This window comes from Channa argus, chromosome 9 (genome assembly GCF_033026475.1).
Source record: "Channa argus isolate prfri chromosome 9, Channa argus male v1.0, whole genome shotgun sequence".
NCBI classification, from domain to species: Eukaryota; Metazoa; Chordata; class Actinopteri; order Anabantiformes; family Channidae; genus Channa; species Channa argus.
In genome coordinates this window covers 11,225,710-11,247,695 of record NC_090205.1, presented here as the reverse complement: position 1 = coordinate 11,247,695, position 21,986 = coordinate 11,225,710, and the positions used below count along the sequence as shown (strand labels likewise).

The 21,986-nt window shown below is 40.3% G+C and overlaps 1 protein-coding gene across 11 annotated transcripts in view; it reads right to left on the bottom strand.

The window, feature by feature from the left end:
* The window catches only part of il1rapl1a (interleukin 1 receptor accessory protein-like 1a), a 146,740-nt gene that overhangs the window by 74,538 nt on the left and 50,216 nt on the right, over positions 1–21,986 (bottom strand). For all 11 annotated transcript variants that reach the window (XM_067516684.1, XM_067516679.1, XM_067516676.1 and 8 more), the window contains 3 exons: positions 12,093–12,378; positions 5,585–5,771; positions 4,299–4,452 (listed from right to left, as the gene is read on the bottom strand). In XM_067516684.1, coding sequence (XP_067372785.1) covers positions 4,299–4,452; positions 5,585–5,771; positions 12,093–12,378 — 627 coding nt within the window. The remainder of the gene's footprint in view (positions 1–4,298; positions 4,453–5,584; positions 5,772–12,092; positions 12,379–21,986) is intronic.

Here is a 21,986-nt window from a genome sequence, read left to right as displayed (position 1 = left end):
TGAGAGCAATAGATTGAAACCCATGCCGGAGGCATCCATCAAACCAAACGACTCCATTACAGTAAGTCCGACAGAGGCAAACGGTAATGTGCACTGTGATAAACACTAGGATAATAGTCTGTTTATAGTCCTGGACACACAGTTTCTGCTGGGAAACACTGGCAAAGAATACAGATAAGGTACGGAGCAGCAACCACTCTATCTTTTTCATTCTTTCTATCTCTTCTCCTCTCTCTCCTTTGCTGTTATCAGTCACTTTCTCTCCCTTGTTCTCTTTATCCTTTTTTGCTCTCTCCGTATAATATTTTCCTTCCTACAAAACGCAGAGGGAGCTGCATACATCAGCTGAACAGGGCTTTTATCTGATGTTACACTATTGTAGCATTACCATTACAGTGCTGGAGTAAGGCCTTGGAGAACTATAAAAATCCAACAAAAATGATTCAGATGTGCTATTAAAAACAGACATATCATACCAGACACTTGTAGGTATGTATATACCATGTTAAGTAGACAAACACACAAAAACATAAAGTGGTCTATATCATATATACTTTTATCAATTAATCATAGGTAGGTTGAGGTTTCAGCTGAGGCATTGCTTCTCGTGTCTCTGACAGTAGAAAGGGATAAACACAAGAGTAGACTAATCTGACCACACTCTGTATTCCTCAGAGGAACTGGAAAAGAGCGAACCTGCTGTTGCTATGAATCAATTATAAGAGTACACAAAAAGGCACTCTATTTACAGATGGGAGGTTGAAGTGAAGGTCTATGGAGGGGAAAGAGAAAACAAAATCTTTTCGTCTGTTGATAATGGTCTTTTTATTCTCAGTACACACCCCATTGCTGCACAGGCTCTACCACCCGTGTCCGCATGCATCTCTGAGAGAAGAACATTTAAATGTACCCTAAAATAACCTGGGGGGAACATAAGATGAGGCAAGGGGTCGCTGTTCCTTCTGCGGTTCTATTAACCTGAGGAACATCAGCACTTGATTAAGGGGCTCCAAGATCAGTCTGATCTTGTCCAGCCTGTGTTTATGTCCATAGTTAACCTCTATTACAATACTGACCTCAGTTCAGATAGTAGCTCCTCCGATGTTTCCAGACACACACACACACACACACACACACACACACACACACACACCTACACACACACACACACACACACACACACACACAAACACACACACACAATTTGCAGCAAGGCAGGGTCAAACCAGGGGCCAGTTTCTATTGCGCTATATTTAAGATCAGTTAAAATTAATGACCTCCTACATCCTCCTGGCCTATCAAATAAACTACAACATTAGCTTTCAGATCTCACATGTAGTTTGGCCTTTTATGTTTGCTGTCCAGGCAATATCGGTTTAGCAGGATGTGATAAAATGTGGATAATCTAACACCCACTTGAGGGGATGATGATGTAGGTTTATTAAAGGAAATGAATTTATGGTGAGGATGAGCTAATCTTCTTGTATCTGAACACTACAGCTTCAAAAATTAGGTACCCCATTGGTACAGTAATAAGGCGAAATACTGTGGTAACAGAGCAAGCTACACTTTTATAGGCAGTGTGAGTGGAACAGAAGCGGTGAAAGAGTTGGGCTCTTATAGTAGTGGCATAATATGAAAAATCTAGAGAGCAATTTTCTAGTGGACACTAGGCCAGTCACACTCAGGTAGTTTAAAAGAGGGAAGCGGACATTGTTTTCATTCTGAAAATGTTCTACATGTGAATTATTTCATTTACTGTACTGTTGGAAGAGAAACTGTGGGATGCCCACAACAACCTGGTGCACTGAAGCTGTGCAACACTGTAGCCTGGGTGTCAAATAAAATACCATGTTCAATGACTTATTGACATTTCATTATGGGAAACATGCACCAACATACCTGAGAAGCTGTGGGTATTTCTCTGTGGATCTAAACTATAAGGGTGTGCACACTCATACAGCATGACTCACAGGCAGAAAAATTGAAAAGAAGTACAGTGTGACAGAAAATCAAAAGTAAAACCACTTTTTATTTTTTTTCCTGCTCTCTCTTACCAACTCTTGTTCACATGGTTGAGTTTCACCTAAAGCCTGCTGTTCCAAGTTATATAGAATATTTTCTATTATTCTGGCTTCTTTTTGTTCAGCCAAGTGTACTGGTTATTACCTCACCTCCTCCTCTCTCTGTCATTAATGTGGCCTGTGTATATTCATGAGCCAATAAACGTTTTATGGCCAATGTCATTAATGAACATTGAGGTCAAGCTGACTGTCTTACAGACACATGAGGATACACCTTAAGTACAACCAACATGGGAAATACTCACATTTTAAACATACCACATATTAAATCAGGTATCACAACAATGCAGAGAAAATGAAATAGATCAACAGCTTTCAGTTTGTCCCTTCAGAGGTTGCCAGAGCGGAATGTAACGCGTTGATTTGGCATGAGTTTGCACGCTGGATGCCTTCCTGCCTCAACCCACCCATTTTATCTGGGCTCGGGACCGGGTGGGCCACACCTGGTGGGGTGGGATTCGAACCTTGCCTTCTGCATCCCAACCCAATGCTCTACCACTGAGCCACCAGGCCCCCTCGCAGAAAAAAATAAAAAGAGTGATTCACAAGAGTGATTCTTGTCAAGTGGAACTATTCTTCTAGCAAAAGGTGAAAGTGATGTTGTTCACTCAGAGAATATAGACATGATGGTAATGCCTTTCTACACACGCCATCCTTGTAAAATCCACAGACATTACAGCAAGAATAAAACAGTACTCATAGTAAGTGGGAAGCCATGTCTAGAAACATTGCTCCAGAGATATTAAAATATAATCCTTCAAAGCTGGGAGTGCCCCTAAATTCTACTATTGTTTGTTGTAATGGGTAGGCGGTGGAAGTCTTAACTGCATACTATAGCTCACAACTGGAGTAAATAAAAGAAAACAAACAAACAAAATGTTGGATGAACAGAAACCACAAAGGGATAAATAGGAACATTTTCTATTTTAATTCCTACCTCATCACTGAGCACAGGGAACCATCATTTAACTTGCAATGATGAGGACCTAGCGGGCACATATCATATTGTAGTATGTACTGTATTGCACACACTAGGATACGATGGGTGGGCCTGCATAGTGTAGTTTGGAAAAAAGAAAAAGGAGAGCAGAAAACTGGATTTGACCTTTCATCAAACTTCATCAGAGTAGCTGACCTGGCAGAAAACTGACAGCAACACCGTGTGTACATAGAAAAGTAGAGTGAACAGCACATCAACAGAGCAGTAGCCTCTGTGCTCAGTGTGTGTCTACACAGCAGACACAGTACCGAGCGCGGCTCACTTGTGTTTTAGTAGCGCTCAATACAAATCATTGTGGTTACATGCGTAAAATGCAGGAAAAATATACCTGAAGAATAAAATAAGCTTCAGGCTGTGGTTACACACACGTTTATCACATGGGCAGTGTGGACGGAGTCAAACAGGAGTGTTTCTGATTCCTGAAAAACGTGGCTGAGGCCCTTTCAGTGTAGACGAGCTGTAAGAAAGAATACTTTTATTTGGTGTGCGCTCACCTTGCAGCTGTGTACAGCAAAAAGGGTGAGAGGGTGATGGATAGAGCAGACTAAGTAAACTGTAAATCTCCTGACCTTGGTCCTGGCTCTTTAGCTCTCTGTGTGAAGGGGTTTAGCCTATAGCCTTTAAATATTTCAGCAGTGCTTGGTTGACTGGAAAGTGCTGAGTTAGACAGAGGGATAGAGGTCAGCCCACAGCATTGCAACTCCCCCAGCAATTAACACAGCAGTAGGACATCGCTGCATTTTTTATTTTTTTCCTAATGTGTCTTTGTGTATTATAAGTGCTACACTGTTTATTTGATCTACTCAATGCCTATAAATTGTATTCTCCCCCTTTGGAAATGTCCAGTTTTTGTTCCATGGCACTTTTTGTCCTTCATGTTTTAAATATTTAAATAATTACATATTTTGTTAGTTAAGTAACCTGTTATATTAATTTTATGTTATCATCATTATAATAAATACATGTTATTATTTAATGATTTGCTTGATCATTTAAATAATAATACATTAGCATGAATCACGTATTTGCAGTTTAATATTTTTGATAAGTGTGATTAAAGAGTTTCCTTTTTTTATCATTACGATAATTTCTTAATGACTTAACCATGATTCAATATTGCAACAAAAAAAAATGTGAAAAACTTATGGTTGTATGCTTTTAAAAAGCACTATGCAAAAATAGGAATATACTTTTTAGAGTTGAAACAAACTTACCAGTTACTGTGAGTTCAGTTGTCCTCCGGACCAGAAAACCACCAAACTGGACTTCGCAGGTATAATTCCCAATGTCATCTTCCTTTACTTCCTGGATAGACAGTATGTCTCTCTTCTGGATGATGCTGGCGCGCCACTGCTTTGGACGGCACTCCTGTCCATTAGAAAAGGACCAATAGGTCAACATACCTACTGCACCTAAAACTCCAGTTTCACAATAAATAACATACAAAACTTTTAAATGTCGTTGAACTTTAAGAAAGTGGTGAGGTGGAAAGCATAGCTTGGCACTCTGACATAAGACTTTACATGGTAAAATGATCAGGCTTAGTCATCATCCTACTCATCCAATCAAGATTTATTGCACTGAACTGAATATTCTCCATTCCAAACTCCAGGAGAGCCACAAAGGACGGGGAATGTTATTTAAAGTCGTCTCTGCTGGCAGAATAAGTGTGTTTGTTCTGTGTTTTTGTGCGTGTGTGAGTATGTGTGTGCAGGCACAATGAGTAACTCCATGACAAGATCCTCTCTACAGCCTCTCTGGTAGGGACAGCGATGGCTCGGCAGATTCTATTCCACCATTGCTCCCGGCAACCTTCGAATTCAATCACTGTTGCTCCGCAGTAGTCCAAATAACTTCACTCCAGCACTCCCAGTCATTATCCAGACCGTAATTGAATTCTGGAAAAACCTAGAGGTCGAGCCCAGCCAGCTAATCTACTGCTGATCTGCCTGTGATTAGTCTGGCCTGAACCCTTCTCCAGGATACAGTTTGTTGTCTGCAAGCCATGGCTGACCTGGGAAAGGCAAGGACCCAGGAAAAGGAGGAGGAGGTGCAGGCCAAATAAAGATCAGAAACTAAGAGCATTTGGAGGACATCCAGTCATTCCACAGGGCAGAAAGTGACATTGCCAACTCTTCTCCTCCTAATAAAAGTTTTGCGTCCCTTATAGAAGCCATCTCTGCCTGCCTACTGCTCAGTCCTTACTCGCTTTAAACGACTCTCGTAGCTTATGTAATTTACTGACATGATTTGCATCCATACATAATATGGCTAAGTGATCTGAATGCACGTTCTGAACAAGGCTTTTAAACATAAACAGCCAAGAAATTAGATGAAAACAAACCATTGAACCATTCAAGAATATTTCTCGGTTGTCTAATCACAAATAGAACATAACAGAACATCCTCCTTATTACTTCACCTTTACAAATAACTAATACAACTATTCAAGACAAATAAAAATCACACAATAACATGCAAAGTCAGAGAGTTAACCCACCTTGTACCAGGTGATGTCCAGCTCTTTGCCAGGCTCAACATAATCATCTATGTCAGGACAGAGGATGTCTTTACTCTTGCTGAGCTCTGCCTTCTCAGTTCGTCTCATGTTGGAGTTGTAGCACAGATTTGTATCATTTTCTGCCACAGTCAGAGACATGGACACTTTCATGCAGTATGTTGAATTCCTGTGGGAACAGAGCAACAACACAGGAAGACTGAGATTCATCTTACTTATCGAATACTGGGAGTTACAGGAGTGACAAAGCATCTTTATCATAACAGACTGCTACATTACAAGTATATCTTACATAATAGAAAGGACAAATAGGATCCATACAATGAAGTGAGGAACAAGTGATACGCTTTTGTTATTTTAACCTTATCCATTCATTCTTTGTCTCCGTCTGCCTCCCATGTTTGCAGGATTAGCATTAACAACTTGTTCGGCAGCTTTACCATGACTCACACTCACAACCACTATTGGCTTTATGAGCGGCGCTTCAAATGCTAATCACAGGAGAGTTAAACACGGAGGCAAAGCTGCTTGGTCATCAAGGAGTCTGCCCCCACCTCACAGCTCCCCTCATCTCCCAGCAACCATGAACACACTTCACCTCTAGCGCACACTCACTTGCACTTGCTCTCTGTTATGAAATGTTGTTGTAATCATCAACCATCATCATTTCAGCCACCATCACCACTGACACAATTACATCCCCCTGCACCTGCCTCCTCATGTGCAAGAGGGACACATTGGTACCAACAAAATTTACACTGCATGGCCAAATGTATGTGGACACCTTTGCTGCTCCTTCTAACATATATGATTTTATTTAGAAACATTGGCAAGCACAAAAAATGTTTTTTCCACTGAACAATCTATCCACCCACCTCCGCCTCCCATGTGAATAATAAATGCACATATTAGATGAGCACAATAGTAATGAGAAATTAAAAAAACAACATTTGGCAATGCACAGTGATATTATGTGTATACTTATTTACGTCTGTATGTGCTTACATGACCACATCATTCCACAGAGTAAAGACTGTACATATAACAACATACATATATAGCAGCCATGTATCCAAACAAATTTCTAACATTTGGAGAGCCATGTGAAGAAAAGAAGAGCACACAAACCATTCCTTATCCGAGCCTTGTTGTTAAAATACTCTCAACAATTTTCACAATACCGCACATTGTAGCATCACTGCAAACATTTGCGCTCATTCATTCGTTAGCTACTGATGTCATGGTTTTATCTATTGTGTTGAGGTCAAGTCTCCATGCAGACCAGTTGAGTTCTTTCACGTCAAACATGCAAAGAAATATTTTAATGGTACTCGATTAGTGCATGGGGGTATTGTCAAGTTGATACAAGAAGTGGGCTTCGATATACTGCTGCTACGGAACTGGATGCACACTGTATTTTTCAAAATATCATTAGCTGTAGCCTTATGGTTCCCCTTTTGCTGTGAGTCAGCAGCCTGGTCAAATCATGAAAAACAGACCCAGACTAAAAGCTCCCATACTTCATAAGGTATCTATGTTTCCAAACTCCGCCGTCTGGCTGTGATCTGACTAGGTCTGTCCTGCGGTCGATCGAACGAGAGGCTGTGCGTACAGCCATATGGGCTTTCATTTCATTAATTTACATTTATGGCTCGCCAGATGCTTCGGTTCACTGTAAATGACAGGGATACATATGATCTACTCAGGTTATGGAAGCAATAAGGTAGTCACCCTCTCTCCTATAAACACCTCTTACCCCCTGGGGCCATAAAACACGGATGCAGTCACAGAAATGTGCGCACACATGCTTAAAATACAAATGTGTATGTGTAGCTGCAGGACTATGTGCCAATAGCTATAAGAGGAGCGGAAGGGGAACAGCAACTGGGAGTGAGAGAAAATGATGCTCTATATTTCTACTACTGTACACAGAGAATGACTAAAAGGGCAGCTGAAAAATGCTGGAGGAAACAAAAGTGAGATGCAAGACATTGCAACGGAGCTATGCCCTCTTAGTGCTAAAATTTAACATTGTTGACTCAATGCTTCATATCTAGAGGGTATAGAGTGGGAAGGCGATATGTTGTGGGCTTAAAAAGTACACTAAACAAATGTATTTGTTTAAAAAAAAATACAACCACTCGCCAACACAAATGTGAACACATTTGTACATACTGTACAGAGTGCGGACAGACGAGCACATGCAGGCACCTGAGCCATTCAAGTCTCCAAGGATCTCTACATATTAAATATTCACAGCAGGTGCCCTGTGGCATTGTGGGAAGGTGTCTAAGTGATGGACAGGCAGGGGTCGATGCACAGTCCTGCGGCATCTTTCACGTCTGTCACATTCTGTTCAAGTGTAGCTGGATTTTACTTGTGGATATGAGTTTGCAGCTGCTGTTAGCTGTAATTCTCTGCACATTACTGTCCCACATGTCGCATAATGTAATCATGGGAAAGAAATGCACATAGTTTCACCCGTTCCAGAATAAAGACTCACTACTAGAATTATTATACTATAATTTGTCAGGTGAAAAAAGACGATGGACTGTAGCAGTATGTGGTGGCGATGAAGACAGTAAGAAAGATTGATGGATCTGAAGCACTGTTATAACATGAGATGACATGCACAGGATAGAGAAGCAGAGGAAGAGCAAAGGTTTAAAAGGGAGAACCAGCCAAAGATACCAGTTGGAGATTGATATGTAAATTCTGTCACCATCACATTAAAACTGACAATTGAATTTACACTTCAAGACAGAGTAGGACAAAGATAACAATTCAGACACATTTGCTGTAAATACACCTCTAAAAAAGACACTCCAGTGAATCGGTGTGGCTTCATATCTCTTAGTGAGGAAAACATCTGGAGGGTTTCAGTGGAAAGCTGAACTTAGCACAGAGGGATTTACCTACATTTAAAGACAGCACACAACGAGCCCAGACCTACTGGAAGCTATCCTGCCATATACTTTACACCGTGCAGTCAGAAGGTATTAGGGCAATGACACATTTTTGTTGTGTTTCTCTTTGTACTAGAGTGCACTGGAATTAAAATGAAAAACGAGACTGTCTTTTCCTGTAGGCATTAGTCCAAATGCAGTTCCAAATGCTTGTGTCTGTTTTTGCAATCTCTCTGGCAGCAAGTGAACATGGAAGTTGGGGTGCTAGGGTTGCTGCAGCACCCCCAGCTGGTGCCTTGCCCTCTCCACCGAAGCCATAATTGAGTTTGTGGAAATTATTTTAAAAAGCATCTATGTCCTCAATTACCCTACTGATGGAGTTATTAACCCTAGACTATAAATGTGTAATGTGCATGAATGCATTTTGGATGTCTTCACTAAACATAAGTGTAAAAGGAGTTTGTCGTAGCCCGCTGGTTGTGACAGATCCTCAGTTCATGACTGCATAACTTTGAAAAGGTGGCTGTGTAATGTGTTTGAGCAGTGTTAAAATGATGGAAAACGCTTACTTTATGAAGGTGCAGTGCATTTTTGCAAAATAACATGGAAAATTACAATTAGCCCCCTCCCTTATTGCAAATCCAGATGCAGTGCAATTATTATGGCATTACATGAATCATATCAGATGCTCACACAAAAACTGTGAGCCAAGTGTCAAGTCAAGTGACCTTTCTTCATTTGTTGTAGTTTTTGATCAACTGTTGATTAATATATATGCATCAAAATCAACATCTTTTAATTAGGCAAAAACCAGAGCGTTGGCTCCAATAATTGGATATTAAAGCGCTCAGCCTCTCTGTGAAGGCATATACAATACTGCTGGATAGGAGGCTCTGAAGGATTTTTAGGACTTTGCATATCCAGTCTACATGAATTTGTAGAAGGCATATGACTGTGTCGCTTAGGTCCTTTGTCACAAGCCATCCAGCCTTTGTGGCCTGAGTGAGAGTTGTCTGTATTCTCAGAATCAAGTACAATACATTATGTTAAAATTAAGTTTTGTCCCCCACCTAAGTTTCCCCTTGCCGTCAATCTTGTTTGTGACCTTAGAATCATCATCATCTCATTTGGCCTGGGATTGCCTTGGGATCTCAGTGGAGGAGCTGGAACATGTTGCTGGCAAAAGAGAAATCTGGACTATTTTAGTGAACCTGCTGCCTCCATGATCCAGATAAGCAGAAGATAATGGATGAATAGATAGAAAATTAATAACACTGTTGTACTTAGTATAATTTTCTGACCCAAATTACTGCAGAAATGTCAATAGTCAACTGTTCTCTGTGATGACAAAGCAGCTCACAACAACTTGTGCAACACTAAATCTTTAATTGTTTAAACACGCAGCACACACAGCAGCTGAAATTCCTTAATCTTTTATATTTTCACATATAACAACAGGATTGGTCTGGATATTACAGTAAGTAGCTCACAGATTTCCAGTTTACCAGTAAAATCATCCTGACTAATGTAACAGTCTTCATAATAGGTCTTGAGCTCTATCAGATAGTTAAGGATTTTTTTTTCTCCTTAAAGGCAAAATTGAAATGTTTTTGTCACATAAAAAAAATACTTATTCTGTTTTGCCCCTTCTAGTAATGTTTAAAAATACATTGCAAGTACAAGTAGAATATTGTTCAAAACATGTCTGGCAAAATCTCATACCGCTTCAGTTTACAAACCTGTACCAGTGCAAACTGGCAAAGCTCAACATGAACCAGGCTATTACCTGCAATTACCTCTGAGTCAATCCCATACCCTGCCTGTTAATTCTACCTATGATGGCATTTTTGTGGAAAATGAATCTAATAAATGTAGTTTGGTAAGAATTTTTAGTTCATTTTGGAAGACCAGTTATAAAAATGAGCTTTCCCTTCTCTAAATGAATTATTTCCATGACTACAGCAATATACCTGGTAAATATTCTTTACAATTAGCATCCCAATCTACTCAAAGTATTTCAAATATATGCAGCATGTTCAGATAACCACAGCAAACACACATGTTTAGAGAAAAGCAAACCATATACAGTGGACATTAGACACATACGGTTTTATACAACACTTTACAATACTTAATGTGATTGATGAAGTTTTAATAGTGTGTACTAATAAGCTGCAGCTTACTACTGGTACTGTATATACTAGGCAAATCAAATATTACATCATCTTCATCGTCACAGAGATGTTAAGGTATGTATCAGATAACTACAGGTTGTTTTAGAGGAGAGTGTTTGTGTCCTATGTGCGAAATCGTGCGACTCAAAGGCTTACTCCCTAACAAAAAAACAATTCATTTCAGCTCAGAGGCAAATCTCTCACAGTGTACTAACGCAGGTATCTGCAAATTTTTTAAATCCTTGAAGCTCAAAATGAACGGGCAGAAAACACAGAGCTGTGTCACATCACAATAATGTAGGAACCAGTCATTGTTACTGCAGTAATGTACACTCAGAAAGCATTGGGAGGTATTTGTGGCCGATTTGTTGTACAGAATGCAGCAACGAAATGCAGCACACACTGGGGTTTCACTGCACATAACCCCCCTCCCTTTCACACTCAATGTATTCTGCAAGCTTCTCTGGGTCTTTAAGAGGCATTTAACTGGGTTTATTAAAAACTCTCTGAAATGAAGAGCTGCAATGAGCCATTTATTGAGGGATGTTCTAGACTGTAAAGGTTAATAAGTAACTGCCACATAATTATGCACCTTGTATTAAGAAGAGTCTCTCTCTGTTACGGCCCACTAATGTGTGTTAGTATTTGTGGGTGTTTGTGTTTTGTTTCTGTCTTTGTCCATACATCTGCGCACACACACACCTGCACACACACACACGCACACACACACACACACACACACACGCACACACACCCTACCTAAGACAGTTTAAATAGGTAATTTAAGTTAGCATAAAATTGACATTTTAAGATCAATTTTTTTATGGGCTGAGACAATTTCAAAGAACAATCAGCTCAATATGTAGATAATGCAATTAACCTCCAAAACATCTTTGAAAAAAGATGGTCATCTTTAATAACACATCTTACTGGAATGAAGTATAGCATATTGGGGAATATTCCTATTTGCTTTGTTTGTGACAGATAAGTGAGATGATCTATAAAACTCTCATGTCTCTGAGTCAAGTATGGAGCAAGAGCTGAAAGGCAATTAGCCTAGTTGAGCGTAGAGAGTGGCAGCAAGGAGGCAGACAAGACGGAAAGTATTTGCCTGCCAAGTACTTCTAAACTCACAAATTTACATGCTGTATTTTGTTTCTCTATTCTAAAGTAGAAAAACAAAAAATCAGTTTCTTCAGTAACATGTGAACAGTATCTTCTAAGAAAAGAGCTACATAAAGAAGTGAGCACTGTAACTCTTTCTTAAATTTTGTATTGGGTGTATTAACCCCTTAATGTTAGGGGTATAGGCAGGTGTAGATAGGTGTATTTCTGAACTTTGAAAGTAGAGCAAAGGTAGCATTTTTTATGCATCATCCCCAGCATTTCCTCTTTGTTTCATCCTCCTACCGTAAGACACAGGAGTAGAGCCCAACGTCCTGGAGGTCAGCAGGTCTGAACCAAATGGCATCCTCCTCCTTGCTCATACGCACGCCATCGAAAGAGATGGGCTCCTCGAAGTCACTGTGGCCAAGGCCAGAGCTCCGGTACCACATGAGGCTGAGACCCACACTCTGCGCCTGGCTGTAGTTTGCTCGGATGTAACCATAGAACAGAGCGCACTTCAGCCGCACCGGCTCACCCTGCAGCACCCGGTACTTTAGATAGTCCACCGACCAATCTGTACAGCCGTCCACTAAAGGGAAACAGAACGAGAAAGAGACACTTGGATCAACGCAATACAAGAGTTCGAGAACCAAATAATAAAATGTGATGACAACACACACAATAAATCCTCACAGTATTCCTGCAAAACAAAACAGCAACATTATGTATCTTCAAATTACTTTACTAGATAGATGAAGTTTACCAGGTTATAAACCATCCGCAATAATCCTCTTCTTACTTATTGGAAATTATTCACTCAAATGGCTTTATTAGTAATGAGACACTAGGCAACATTAGGCCATTTACATTATGCCAACCACTGCATGGAGATGCTCTACTTTGCGCTGTATCGTGAAAGCTGCACTTCTGCACAGTACCAGTGGTAGACACATCTGCTCTCCTTTCCTCCTATCAAGATGCTGCTCACACATTCAGCATACAGTATGTGTGCCACCTTGGCCTCTGCAGAGACAGCTTAGACAATCTCCTCCAATATCCAAACATGCAATCACCGTGACATTTGGGAATGAACTGCAAAATATCTACATTAATGATGTCAAGCTCCTCCAAGTGCTGAGAATGCACCACAGCTCCAGAGTGTGCAAGGCTAGCAGATTAGCTAGGAATATGTCTCTTCAAGGAAGGGGTAGTCCTTGTTTAACAGTTAACCGGATAGGTCTGGTATCTCCTGTGTCTCTGGACTGAGACAGTTTAGCTTATAACACTAACTACTCTATAGTGATGGAGATGGCGACTGCATGTCCCACCTCAATGTTTCACATGTATACTTCCGCTCTGAGAGTACAACAGAGTGAAGCGGAGAAAACAGTAGGTCACGGTGGCTGAAAGCAGGATTGGCAAAAATCAAAGTCACAAGGACAGCCCCCGGAGCACATCCATCTGATCTCTTTCTAGTGAAAAGATCTGTCTCAATTTCCAAGCTCCCAGAAGTTAACCTATAGCCAGCTATCAGTCTCTGGCTAATTAAGTACTATTTGTTTATCCAGCAGGTGAGTATTAGAGAATACATGAGTGTGCATGTGTAACCAGAGAGCGAGAGAGAAGTGGTGATGGTGTGGTGAGATAAAGTAATAAGAAGCCTGCTGCGTGCCAGTCTGTGAGTGATACAGAGCCTCACGGGGACAGCTATGCTTGTAATTAATACTCTTAATTACCAGGGAAGTAATGTGTGTGTGTTGTGTGTATGTGTGTGTGTGTGTTTGCATGAGTGTGCATTCCCTATACGAATGGTTGTCTGCCTAATTATGTCTGTTAATTACCAGCAGCAGGCTTAGTCACAAATGTGCGCAAGTGTGTGTGTGTGTGTGTGTGTGTGTGTGTGTGTGTGTGTTTGTGCATGTTGAGGTTGGAGGGGGGTTCACCAAATGTGTGAAACCCTGTCTAATTATCTTTCCTAATAATGAGAGCAGAGCCCCTATAGATGCAAACAATAGTGTGTGCTCTATCACATGTTCACAATATGCAGTCCCCACAACTTTGAACTTGGTTATATAACTTTAAAGAGCCTCCTGATAAATGCTTTGTCTGTTTGTGGACATAAGCGACAACAAAATATGGAAGAAACACATTCCATTTGCCATTATCATCTCAGAGAACTCAACCATCCTCTTTAAACATGTAAAAATTAAATAGGAAATAATCATCCAAGAAATACTAAACCACATGCGACTATTCCTTCTCTACCATTAGGGTAAATTTCCACTGAAGGCAGGTACGTCTTCTGCTCTCTCTGCATATCAATCTGCTAATCAGCAGGGACAGCGGAGGCTTCATTCAGCCTTTTCTTTATTCACCCTCTACACCTCTAATGGATATGACCTCTACCTCTGTCTCACACTCTCCATTTCTACCCTCCCTCGCTTTATTCTAACAAGCTTCTATCCAGATTCACAATGAAAGAAAACATTTTATTCAGTGGTGGTGGTGTGGCCGTCATTTTCCTTTCACCCTGCAGAATGGCTGTCTGAGAATTGAACTCCACATGCATAAAGGTATGCACATGTAAACACGCACATGCACAAAACTGGGAGACCTTTCATTCCTAACAGACCTCCCAGTGGGAGTTGTCTAATGCAGTGGCCTTTTGTGGCGGGGAGGCCATATTTATGTCTGAAACTCAAAATGGTTTTATCAACTCAATTAGGGGCTGACATTTCCCACATCCCCACGCTGGGCTGGAAAATCAATGCATCCCACTGGAGGAATACAGCAGTCCCCACCTCTTATTTTTCTCTGCTGACTACACATAGACATCTACACAAACACACACACATTCTTCTATTCCTTCGTGCCCTTCTGGGATATCACACCTCTGTAGCAATTCTGTTCATCTACTCTTTGACAAGCCCATACTGTAAAGGATGTGTCCATATGGACACATTCCCACATGGCTGTCAGACAGAAGGAAACCAGCTTCTCTCCCGCTGAACCTTACGGTAGCACCGTGAGCTGTGGCACCTTTACTGGCTAGTGCACCTCTGCTGCTGATACCCTAACACTGCTACATCACATTATATGTAGGCCACAGGTATGGCTTGTGCAAGGAAATAGCAAGGGGAGAATGTCAAGCTATAGGTGTGTGTGTGTGTGTGTGTGTGTGTGTGTGTGTGTCACAGAAACCTTATTACATTCCGTGTCGAGGCAGGCCTGTCCATCTTCGTGTGACACTAAACCAAGGCAATAAATACAGAGCCCTGAGCTAGAATACATTTACCCACATTCATGCATAAACACACATAGAATAACACAAACAAGCAAGTGCACACTTGCAGCGAGCCAGTACACCAAACACACCAACACGAACACACAAAATCACACAGTTGGCTACTGCTTTTCTTCCCCCCCCCCTCATAATCAAATTTCCATTGTCCTTTCACAACAGTGCATCACACCAGTGTGCCTTATTTCACCTATTTGCACTTTTCGTGCTCTGTCTCCGCAGGCTGCCTCTCCTGCCTCATCACTACCTGCTCTCCTAATGAAGTGTAATTATCAGATGTTCGGTGGGCGGCAGGGTTTTCACAGGCCATGAAGACATTCAACAATCTATATGTGGGTAAGGACTCCTAATAACTTTCTGTCCTTCATTCTCTTTCTCTCCTCCTCAGTTTACACCCACTCCCAAAAATGATTCGATCTCTTTCTCCCTATCCAGCCAAGCCAATCCCTCTAGCTTGATGTTTTTTCTTCTTTCATTCCCAACTTGAAATTCTTTTTTATGGCTTTTATCCACTATGGAGTTTCATGAAGATATTCTTTCTAAAGGCTATTTATGCACTATAGATCTGCAGGAGTTCTGTGAAGGTACTGAGCAGAATCTATAGTTACTGCTTCACTGCACTATGACAAATATTACATTTCATTATCCTGTGCTGCCAGCCACGTCTCCTAAAAAAAAACTAAACTGCGAACACTTTTGTAAAAAAAGTAATCCATGGATCATCAGTGGATCCAAAGCAACATAAACGAACAAAGTGTATATGAACTAAAAGCAAAAAAGCAAGGAGGACAGCAGGTGTATCGGACCTGAGATTGACTTCACTGTCCAGTGTGCAGTAGTGTTTAGGCAAGAATAGCACTTTGGTTAAATTTAGATAAAGATTATGGTTGTTTAAAGGTTAATCAACGAGTTCTTTATGAACTGATGGTTAGTTTTCTTCTATTAAGGGGTGTTCAGCCAATCACCAGTGGGGAGCACAAGAATAGCTCAAAAATAACATTTATTTTTGACCAAACCCATTGATTTCATTGATTTGTGCAGTATGGACATTGCTCAAATCAATTGGGCTTGGCTAAAATCAATTTACCAAAATCCAATCCCTTCCTTGTTGAAATCTAATATGTTTTGTTTCCTTGCTAGTGCTGTTCGGACTGAAACTCTGAGTTTTCGATCAGTATTTAGATTATCCTGAAAAAATAAGTATTTAGTATCAGCAGATAGCCAATATGATATGACTCAGATGGGCATTTGGGCAAAAAAGAACTTTAATCAAGATGGACATCACACAAATTGAAACTGAGTGCTAACTAGCATTCAACGAACAGACACAGTGAATAGAAATAAATGTGCTTAAGTCATGTGATTTAAACACAGCTCCAGCTTCTCCCCCACTACGTGTGTGTGGAACTATAACTTGTGATTCATTACACTCACACTGTACATTAAGCAATTATCCATTTATAGGAAAACCCAGTATGATTTGCATTTAGATTTTTGAGGTTTGAGCACTGACCAGTGCAGTAAAAAGGACGCAGCTGGAGAATTCATTGCCAGTAATAAACACATTAATCTACATTACCAAAACGTATATCACAGAAGGCGAAGGATGGGGTGGAGGAGGAGCTGCAGAAGCGAATACAGTAGCATTGGCAGAAAAGGGACTTTCCGTTTATAATGGCCATGCTCTATGCCTGCATAAATATGAGTGGATGTTGCCGTACCGCTGATAGTCGCAGTTGTGAACAAGCCAATGGTTGTGAAGCATGAATAAAACAGCTGATGAAATTGCTGCTCTATCAGTGCTAGGTACTCACAGTGCTTCATGTGTTCATGTCTTAGTTCTAGTTTGCTGCTACAAATAATCTATTATACTGCTCATGGAAATAATTATTCTTACTGCCTATCACGAGGCCTAGACACAGGACAGTCAGTCCCTCTATATAAATAATTCTCTATTAATTGTCAACTGATTTAGTTCAGAAAGAAAAAAAAAATTATTTTGTAAGCACAGTTACAGCCTCAGGTCTTTGAAGTTGATAAGGAAAATAAGTTTCTGTGTCATCCATCTTTGTTGACAGGGATCCACAGCACTGGAACAGACCCAGTTAATGTACCCTGGCTTTGTTTTGGTGCTAGCTGGCCTTCCACTGCTCCAGTGGGGCAATGATCTGGTTTAACGGGAACTGAAATGGTCTGAATGAATATTAATACCAGATCTTTTCTGCTTGTGAGTTGAAAAATCACAAAAGATGCATAATTTATAAATGTTTCAAGTCAGAAAATACATTTATACATAAAACAAGGAAGTATATCTTTGCAACCCTTTAAAAATACACACATGTAAATTTCACCAAACACACATATTGCATGTATTGACTTGGTTGCTTCATGTCCATTTCTTCTCGACTTTGTAAATACTCTAAGTAACTTGATATCTGCCTTTTTAATCTCTCCGTCTGTGCTGTGCTACTCCGTATTTCTGTCTCAACATTGTTCTCTTTTACTGACAGTTCATCATTGTTCATTTATATGCAAATGTGGACCGAAACAGATAATTTCTCTACAAAGATGGTGGTGAACTACTATTGTTGTCTATCCAAAAAAGAAAGTTTGACTGGGAAGAGCACTCTTTTATGCCTCTAACTCTGCTTTCACTTTATGTCAATACTGAATAACAAATATAGTAATAAAGATATAAATTTATGTTGAAATAATACAGCTCTAGAATGTAATATCTGAGAAAGAAAACATTGATCTCCATGACTAATTTCATGCCATCTGACCAGTAGTTATTGTGCTTTAAAGGCAAAATTCTGAACAGAAAAACCCAACCACTATCCATATTTGGGCTCTGCTACAGAAGCACGTGCCAAACTATCACCATTTCCACTGCTAGCATGTAATCTAAGTTTAAACTCCACTAGGTGCGTGGGAAAGTATAAACCCTTATTGTAATTAAGGCTTGGAAAAGGAGAGAGCGAAACAAATGGAGGGAAAGTGATGATCGAAACTGTGATGGGATGTGAAGTGAAGTCTGCATATATAAAGCAAACAAGCAGCATCTCTGCCAGCCCCAGACAGACTGATGGCAGACTTGGAATATGTACTGTACCCACTGTCATGCCTATTACAGCCCAAATTTGGCTGCTTCTGCAGATTGTTCAAATATGTATTGAATAGTTTGCAATCAGTATATAGTTCATTTACAGCCTTATTACTTTGTTTAAAGTTGCCTCTTCCCCTGCTTACATTTAATTATAGCTGAGATGGGGGTGAAAGGGTAAATGTGGAGTCCTGAGGCAGAGATACAGAGTGGGATGAAATGGACAGGTGCATGCCAGCGTGCTAAAAACAATGTTAAACCCAGTTTGACCCCTGACTATAACTGCCCATTGCACTCTGATAATGTCCTGGTAACATTTTAGAGCATATTTGGAAGTGTCCTATTAGTTCAACCTTGTGGAAATGTGTTAGTTCCACCCAGGCTGATTTACTGGTACTACAGTTTAATTATGTTCCAGACTCTGCTCTCCTGTCTGTAACAACAAATCTTTCACTTAATAAGCAAGGAATTCAATTTTCTGGGTTTATCCACACCGTCACATCTGTACCGGTCTTATTCTTGATGCTAACATGGTAAAATAGGTTTTAAATTCACGAATGAGTGAATGTACACTAATAATAAACTCTCTCATAGGCTGTATTTAAGTGTCCCTCTTTTAGTTCCTTCAAGGCTATAATTGTATATTACAGTTGTGGCTATGTTTGACAGTTGTAAAAAAGTAGACAACACAATTCACATGATCACAAAAAGAAGTCAAAAACAATAAATAATTATTTTTATACATTTCCCTTACGATACAAAAACATACCTGTATGTGTGTAGGTGTGCGTCTTTGTGTCTACTTTCGTACAAAACACTTGAACACTGATTAAATCAGAGCTTCCAGTTCTCTGCATCTTACTCTATTATCTTTTCTTCCTATAAAATGTGCTGTAATGCATGACAGCGCTACCTAAAACTACTGCGTCTGCACCTGAGGACAAAGAAAAAAGGATATAGAAAGAGTAGGGAAATGAAGTCAATCTCATTTTTGGCAGTAGATGTTGACATTTGCATACATATTGACAGAGTAATTTAAAAGGCAACGTGACGCTTTGAGAAATAAACTAAAAACCATACCTGAAACTACGGCAAATCCTCAAAAAAAAAAAAAATTACCTCACAGAAGCAAAGCAGGTGTTTAGAATGAACCTTTGTGGCTGAAATAAGTATAAAGTGATTTATAAGCAAATCAAACAAGCTTTCAAGTTTGCCTGAAGGTGACAGTCCTGCTTCTATTGTTTCATACAGGAACCAGGGTGGGTTTGTTGCCCTTGACCAAGTTCAGCACAGCTCACTCATATCCTCTTAATAACTCTCCAATTGACTTCAAATTAACCAGAACCCGTTATAGAACGGAAATTTCCCCTGTTGTGTGAGAAAGGGTGTCAGTGAGACATTAGCTTTTTGACTTTCCTCTCTCTGTCTGTCTCTCTCTCTCTCTCTCTCTCTCTCTCTCTCTTTCTTTCCCTTGCTCATCCTTTCTTCTTTTCTCTTGATGATAAAGGGCTCTTTTTAAAGAGAACAGAAAGCTTGTCAGGATTTGGCCAGCTGGAGAAAGTCATTTGAGGCCCAAATTGATGTGCTCGGTACGCTCAATAGTATCTCCCCAATAGTGGGAGCAGGATAGAGGGAGATGTGGTGGCTGGGACATTGTTCCTCGTAAATGGCTCTTTATTTCATACGCAAAGTTGGGAAATGAGCAACACTGTTCATGACTGCTGCTGTATAGGGGAGGACAGCCATGTGTAAAATGGAACACTGAGAAACACGAGCCTCTAAAATCGTAACAAGTGAAAAGTCTGCGCCTCACCTACATCTTGTGCAGTTTTACTGAAAATAGGAAGACATGCAAATAAAGTCCCCATGAGTTCTAAGTCAGGACTGTGTGTGAACATCATCCATCACGCTGATGGGGTGTGGGCAGGCTACGTGGACATGAATCTATACAAAGGCTGACTTGCTGAGCCAGGCTTCCTGGACCATGACTAGGTAGAACGGACTGAAAGAGGAAAAGCATTTTAAATCACAAATCACAAATGCAAAGCGTGTGCGCATATGTTTTTCCCGTGGAAAAATCTGTTTGTCTATTCAGGTGCCAGTCTGCCACATAGTATTAAAATGCCAGTAATTTCTTCTGTGTGTGTGTGTTTGTGTGTGTTTCAGTGCTCTCCATTGTGCAGCTGTGATCCATGGGTTTCAGGCTGAGCTGTCACTCTGCTAATCTGCCCCAGTAGAAATACAGCTTGGAAAATGTCATCTGAACATTCTGAATTGTGTTTACACTAGCTGCAGGTTCCATCGTTTCTAATTTGACAAGTCATTATCACCCATGTTCTTCTCACCTTTTCCTCCTCGCTGCCTGAGTCACAGACAAAAAAAAAAAAAGAGGAGGAGGAGGAAAGATAAAGGAACCAAAACAAGGGCGTGAAATTCCACTCGCAGACACACAATTCTGCTCTCAGGTAATCCAAACACCTTGGCTAGAATAGGAAGGATTTTTATTGAATACATTTATTAAACAAAAACTTTACATCTTTCAAAAAAGTAATTCCCTAGGGCATGTCTGTGTTTATTAAAAAAAAATAAAAAATCAAGATAGAAAGCCCTCATTGTGAAGCTGTTGGCTGTGTGGTAAAAAGCAGCAGCTGGTGGCTTCCAGTGTTTTGGGAGAAGCACATTGCTTTCCAGACCCACAGGCCCACATTACAGTTAGCAGTGACAATTAGAGTTAGCACTGGGAATTAAGCATTAGAGAGAAAAGTATGGAACCATTAGACCAGTCCACCACATAAAGCTAAACAAAATGCAAAGCTGGTTTATGTGTACAACACATAACACCACTACAGATAGGATAACACTGCCGTTAGCTTTAGGAAACAGAATTTTGGGTTGAAACATCCTGATTAGGGTTAGCGGATGACTCTAGTCATGGCATTGGGACTGTCAGTAAAGCTTGTAGTTATCTTGACCCTGACCTCTTCTCTCTGCAGAAATCTTCCTTCCCTCCGAGTGGACGAGAATTTTAATTACGACACTGCTACACTGTTGTACGACTTTATATTGTTTTGGGCCATACGAAATTAACTGATGGAATTCTTTATCTTGAAAAGACAGTTTTCCCTGTTGCCTTGTTAGGATGTTGCACAAGTCATGTCTTAGCTTGATCTGTCTCGTTAAAGATCTGTCAGATCAGTAAGCAGGCAGAAGTCCCAAACAAAAAAAACAACCCACTCCCAATGCAAAAAGAAAAGGAAAGAAAAAAGGAAAATTCCTGAAACTGATCAGTCTCTGAAGTTCAGTGGGTCACTGGATTTTGTATCCTTAGGTTTGTGAATGAACATTTCTTATGACCTCTATTACCAGGCTGTAAGTTGTATAACTTAGAGCCTTGGGGGAAACTCAAAAATATGCAGTCCAACTGCAGACAGTAACACACAGAGGCATCTTAAACAGAGTACAGCCTCTGCTAATGGATGACTGTAGCAATCCCTGCAGATTAGTCTTTAAATTCAAACCTGTGCTGCACTGTGACAGTTATGAGTGTAATGCATGAGTTATTCTGATGCAGACCACATAATCAACCCAATTTACTATTTACAGTATTCAGGTTATATGCATGGGCCTCACCTGGCTTTCGAGTTGTTGTAAATAAATTGGTATGTTACTGAGGTCACCATTGTGGATTTTTCATTATTTACCATGTTTTATTATTCATTGCAATGATTTATTAATCTGAGACAATAAGCATCACAGTGACAGCATATGTGCTCTATGTCTCTATAGATTTATT